The 6,006-nt window shown below is 44.4% G+C and overlaps 1 protein-coding gene across 5 annotated transcripts; it reads right to left on the bottom strand.

The window, feature by feature from the left end:
- Window positions 1-216: 216 nt before the first annotated feature.
- Window positions 217-2,760, bottom strand: LOC121024861 (transcription elongation factor A protein-like 3). Of its 5 annotated transcripts, none has more exons than XM_040467173.1 (3): window positions 2,461-2,760; window positions 1,474-1,543; window positions 217-1,104 (listed from the first exon to the last, which is right to left on the bottom strand). In XM_040467173.1, exons 1-3 carry the CDS (start codon window positions 2,469-2,471, stop codon window positions 475-477), a joined length of 711 nt encoding a protein of 236 aa, XP_040323107.1. In that variant the 5' UTR covers window positions 2,472-2,760; the 3' UTR covers window positions 217-474. The 5 variants fall into 5 exon arrangements, with proteins under 5 accessions (XP_040323107.1, XP_040323110.1, XP_040323108.1 ...); XM_040467176.1 differs by lacking the exon at window positions 2,461-2,760 and adding an exon at window positions 2,091-2,277 and having other exon boundaries at window positions 217-1,099; XM_040467174.1 differs by lacking the exon at window positions 2,461-2,760 and adding an exon at window positions 2,091-2,273.
- Between the last annotated feature and the right edge of the window lie 3,246 nt (window positions 2,761-6,006).

Genomic DNA, 6,006 nt, shown 5'->3' with positions numbered 1-6,006 from the left:
CATGGGGATGGGCATGCACACAGGGGAATGGCACAGAGGTACCTAACCAAATCATGATGTGGTTGAACTCATTTTTGAGTAAAGGTGAGGCCTACTTTGACTACCATACAGGAAAAAATATTGTCTACTTTTTAGTGTAACACACTTTCAGAGTCTTCTCTGTGAACAAATGCATTATGCCAATATATTTTTACAAAAATGGGCCGATACTGTATATGTGGTTCTGAAAACTGTTTTTTCTTTATTGTTACTTTACAATGTACCATGAACATCTTTTCCATGCACATGGGTGAAAATCCCCTACTAAAAGACAGAGGACACTGTAGTTGGATCAAAAGGCTGCTGGTAACAAGAGTGACACCTAAAGCAAAGTATCAGCCTAAGTTTAAAGCACATAGCCTGGCAAATGCCTGCCAGGAAAAGCAGGATCAGCAATATTCTCATTAGAGAAATCAGAAATGAACGCCAAAGACATTAAAGATACGGGATATCATGTAAGCCCCTTTGGCCCCTACCTCCGCCCCTCATTCCCCTGACACCCCGTTGCCCCCTTGGGGCAAAGGGATCCTGTACATCTCTTTGCATCCAATGAAAACCACCCATTTTCTGTTTTTTCCTTAGCTCTTCCTGAGCCCTTGACACATCTCCACATTCTCTCATCATCTCCTCACTGCCCAAGTGCCTTTCCTGTAAGTCCTCCTGATAGTCCTTGGGGGAATCGTCTGTCCCCCTGTCCGTTTTTCTTTTTGCTTTCCTAGGCACATAATCTTCAGCTGGGCGCTTTTCGGCAGCCCGCGACTCACACTCAGCCTTTGCCAGGGATTCTGGCTTGCCCTCACTGTGTGGTTTTCCCTCATTTTCAGACTTGCCCTGCTTTTCTTGCTTTCCCTCATCTTCTGGTTGTCCCTCATCATCTGGCTGTCCCTCATTCTGGAGCTTTCCCTCATGCCCTGGCTTCCCCTCCACTTCCAGCTTTTCTTCCTCATCTGATTTTCCTTCATCTTCTGTATCTACTTCATCTTCTGGCTTTCCCTCGATTTCCAGCTTTCCTTCATTTTCATTGTAGAGTTTTTCCATGTTGAGATTTCCCCTTCTTTTCCTGTACTGGGGGGTGTGGTGAGGTGGTAAGGGGAAGAGAAGATAAAGAAGACAAGGGAGACTGAGGGCTTGGAGGTGGAATGCAGGTCCTGATAGTACTGGCATCTTTCCCCTTGGCTGGGGTCCTTTGACCTGGCCCAGCCCTCCAAGTGTGTCTTCTGCCCACCCTCTACCCCACAATTCATCCCACACTTGAGAGCCAACCATTTCCTTGGCAGGCCCTACCATCTTCTCTACCATCCTAAAGCGTGGTGGGGTGTGTGCAATATATGTGGTGGGGGATGGGCAGTGGGGCTCTCAAATTCTGCCCAAGCTGTGCTTTCTACACCCTCCCCTCACTGTTTTTGTCCAGTGTCCCTCCCTCCTTTCACTCACCCGCAGGGATTCTGAACAGGTTCTTCCTATTTTTCTAGTCTTGCAGAATGCTGGGGACAGACACACAGACCTGCAGACAGACAGGAGACAGGGGCAGGGCGTCTCAGCAATTTGCTCTCAGCAAATTGATGTTTCTTTCCTGAATCTGGGCCCTCCTCATGCAACATTTCCCTCACTTACCTCCCCCGCATCCCAGCCGCCATTACTTTCCAGGCCTCAGGCTCCAGACCAGGATGCTGTCCAAACTGTTTGGATCTCTGTGACCCCCTCCCCTGCAGACAAGCCGCCCGCCCTCACCCTCTTTTTGCGGAGGTCAATATTTCCACTTAGGTGCAGAGTGTGAGAGGGGGTTATTGCTAGAATATGTCTGTCTACATTTCACTGTCGCACTGCGGGGGCGCCCCCCTCCCATTTCAGGTCCAAAAATGTATGGAGAGCGCAGAGGAGGGGCGTCGAGGAGGCGACAGAGCCTGCTGCAAGATGCTCCCTCCTCACCTGCCCACCTCCCCGCCGCGTCCCCCTCCTCCCCAACCTTCCGGACCCCTCCCCACCGCGCGCTGCTCCCAGATCCTACTCCCATCCACCTCCACCCCTGCCCGGGCCGCCGGCAGCACCACCCTCACACCGACCTGCGGGACCTGCGGGGCCCGGGCCAAGCCTGCGCCTTCTCGGGCTCGCCGAAGCCCGCTGGCCCTTCGCCCGCCGCCCGGGCGGCTCAGGGAGCTGGTTCTGCGCGGGCGACGGGAGCGGACAGCGCAGGCACCGGACCGCAGGGTGGGTGAGCAGGCGGGCGCGGGGGCTGCTGCCCACGTCGGCGCCCGACCGGTCACGTGAGCGCCGCGTCACCCAAGCTCGGTTCCCCACCCCGCTCCGCCCCCTCGTCCCCATCCCGTAGGGACCAGCCAGCCACAGACGGTGGGGAGCAGTGTGGCAAAAGGGGGTCGCCGAGAGGGCAGCCCAGAGGCTTCTTTACCGCAGGTGCTTTACCTGGCGCGCATCTCAGGTCCTCACACAGCATCCCTCTGAGAGGTACGTCATTGCCAGGTGTGACAGCTGATCGCAGGGAGGGTACCCGACTTTGCCGAGAGCACTCAGCAACGGAATCCCACAGGCTGCTTTCAAGACAGGCTCTGCCAGACTCCAGAGCTCTGGTGGTAGTGTCCGCCAAAGTAGAGCTGCCACCTTGAGTAGCTGTGTTCCTGGGCCTCCTCTCTCCTCAGTCCACACGTTCTCTCTCCCTGAGTTATTTCTGTTCATTTCCCTCTAAGCACAGATGATTCTCAAATCTCCATCACCAGGCTATCCTCTCCCCTGAGCTTTAGACCCTCTTTGCCAACTGTCTATTGGCTACCACTGCTTGAATGTCCCTGAGGAACCTCAAAATCCGTATACCCCAAACTGCTTTCACCAACTTCCTTCTCACCTTCTCCCTTCACTTCTCTTCACACTTGAAACTTGCACTCCAATATTTGACCTCTTCTTATTTAGAGAGAGTGTCAAACAGCTACAAAGCAAAAAAGGAAGCATTCATCGTTTTTTAAATGTACCACAGATGCATGGACTCATCATAACCCTTGGTTCACAACACTCTTTTTAGTAACCTATGTTTGTCCCTTTCTGTCTTTCACATTGTGAAACCACTACCCAACCAGAGAAGTAGAAAATTGCCAAGTTGTAGCTTCTACTGTGTAGTCTCTCTCTCTCTCTCTCTCTCTCTCTCTCTCTCTCTCTCTCTCTCCCTGCCCCCTCTCTGTCTCTCTGTCTCTCTCTCTCTCACACACACACAGACGCACACACACACAGAGTATATGTGTGCATGAGTGTTTTTATGTGTAAATATGGGAAACCACCACTTCTATTTTCATTTGCAAAATACATCTTGTTTACACAGTTAATGAATTTTGTATGTGACACAACTAATTCTAATTATTTTCTCTTCGTGTTTCTTAATTTAGTAAAATATTGATGTTTCTACAGTGTTTTGCTCAACCAAAATGTGTGTTCATGTTATCACCATATAACAAAAAAATTTATTCTCAATGTTGAATTTTTAACTAAATTCACAGTGCCATTCATAAAAAGTCTGGATGTTTCCCTTTCATGAATATGAAGTTCAAAAAATATTTTATTATTATTATTCCATAAATTTGATTAAAGTAATATCAAATCACTATAGTTACTGATTTTCTGTTTTAATCATAGGATGATGCTGATTTTAAACTATTAATAATTGTTTGCTGAATGCTTTTGTTAATAGAGCCAACATATTATCAGCTATCATTCTGGTTTTTAAACATGCACACAAAAACTTGGAATTCAAGGTTTCTTTAACTACATTAGAAGAAAAATAATTTGATCTAAATTAGAAGTTGTGTTCATAGAATGAGAAGTCAACACAACTTCATCTGCATTTTACCTTTACTACAGAAGGTGGCAATGTGACAACTGAAGTATGATGCTAAGCTGTTGGCTTTGAAGATGGAGGAAGGAGCTATGATCCAAGGAAAGCAATTATAAACACTGGAAAAGGCAAGAAAAAATGGAGTCTTCCCTAGAGACTCCAAAAGTGAGCCTCTCCTAGAAACTTCCAACAGCTTTGATTTCAGCCTGGTAAAACTGATTTTGGACTTAGGGCTTCCATGGCTGGAAAAGAATAAATGTGTATTGTTTTAGGCCTTCAAGTTTATGTTTATTACAATAGCACCGGGAAGCTAATTCAAGTAAAAATGGTCTACTAAACCCATTCTGGCTTATTTTAATGTGAATGTCTGTAATAATAATACACTGTTTCAAAATGAAGATATTGGAAAATTGTCAAACTACATGGGATACATACATAATATAATATACATAATATACACATATATACATATAATACATACATATATACATATAATACATACATATATACATAATATATACACATATGTATATACATACATATGTGTATATATTATATATATTATGTATAATATATATATTATATATGTATATATGTATATTATATGTGTATTATATATGTATAATCTACATATTATGTAGATTATATATTATAATTATAATATATTATATATATATAATATAATCATGCTATTTGGATTATCTCAAAGGGATCTCCTTTATTTTTTTATTTTTTTTTTTAATTTTTTTTTTCAACGTTTATTTATTTTTGGGACAGAGAGAGACAGAGCATGAACGGGGGAGGGGCAGAGAGAGAGGGAGACACAGAATGGGAAACAGGCTCCAGGCTCTGAGCCATCAGCCCAGAGCCCAACGCGGGGCTCGAACTCACAGACTGCGAGATCTTGACCTGGCTGAAGTCGGACGCTTAACCGACTGCGCCACCCAGGCGCCACAAAGGGATCTCCTTTAAAGGAAAGATGGATGTGAGAAAGGAGGGAAACTAACATCTGTGAAGTACCAAATGTACCATATGCTGTGTATGACCCTTGAAATATTTTGCTTTAATGACATATCGGACAAAAGGCTAGTATCCAAAATCTATAAAGAGCTCACCAAACTCCACCCCTGAAAAACAAATAATCCAGTGAAGAAATGGGCAGAAAACATGAATAGACACTTCTCTAAAGAAGACATCCAGATGGCCAACAGGCACATGAAAAGATGCTCAATGTTGCTCCTCATCAGGGAAATGCAAATCAAAACCACACTCAGAAAGCACCTCACACCAGTCAGAGTGGCTAAAATGAACAAATCAGGAGACTACAGATGCTGGAGAGGATGTGTAGAAATAGGAACTCTCTTGCACTGTTGGTGGGAAAGCAAACTGGTGCAGCCACTCTGGAAAACAGTGTAGAGGTTCCTCAAACAATTAAAAATAGATCTTCCCAATTACCCAGCAATAGCACTGCTAGGAATTTACCCAAGGGATACAGGAGTGCTGATGCATAGGGGCACTTGTACCACAATGTTTACAGCAGCATTTTCTACAATAGCCCAATTATGGAAACAGCCTAAATGTCCATCAACTGATGAATGGATAAAGAAATTGTGGTTTATATACACAATGGAATACTACGTGGCAATGAGAAAGAATGAAATATGGCATCTTGTAGCCATATGGATGGAACTGGAGAGTGTGATGCTAAGTGAAATAAGTCATACAGAGAAAGACAGATACCATATGTTTTCACTCTTATATGGATCCTGAGAAACTTAACAGAAGACCATGGGGGAGGAGAAGAAAAAAAAAAGGTTGGAGAGGGAGGGAGCCAAACCATAAGAGACTCTTAAAAACTGAGAACAATCTGAGGGTTGATGGGGGTGGGAGGGAGGGGAGGGTGGGTGATGGGTATTGAGGAGGGCACCTGTTGGGATGAGCACTGGGTGTTCTATGGAAACCAATTAGACAATAAATTTCTTATTTAAAAAATAAAAAAAAATATTTTGCTTTTTTGCTCTTTACAATATAGATATAATTATTCCCATTATGAAAATGAGTAAATGAAAGCTCAGAAACATGTAATTTTTTAAAAATCTTGCCATTAGTACAGAGATGACAAAAAGACTATT

Source organism: Herpailurus yagouaroundi, unplaced genomic scaffold (genome assembly GCF_014898765.1).
Source record: "Herpailurus yagouaroundi ecotype Mexico unplaced genomic scaffold, PumYag 67235, whole genome shotgun sequence".
Lineage (NCBI taxonomy): Eukaryota > Metazoa > Chordata > Mammalia > Carnivora > Felidae > Herpailurus > Herpailurus yagouaroundi.
Note: the sequence above shows the minus strand (reverse complement) of the source record. Positions and strands in the feature narration are given on the sequence as shown.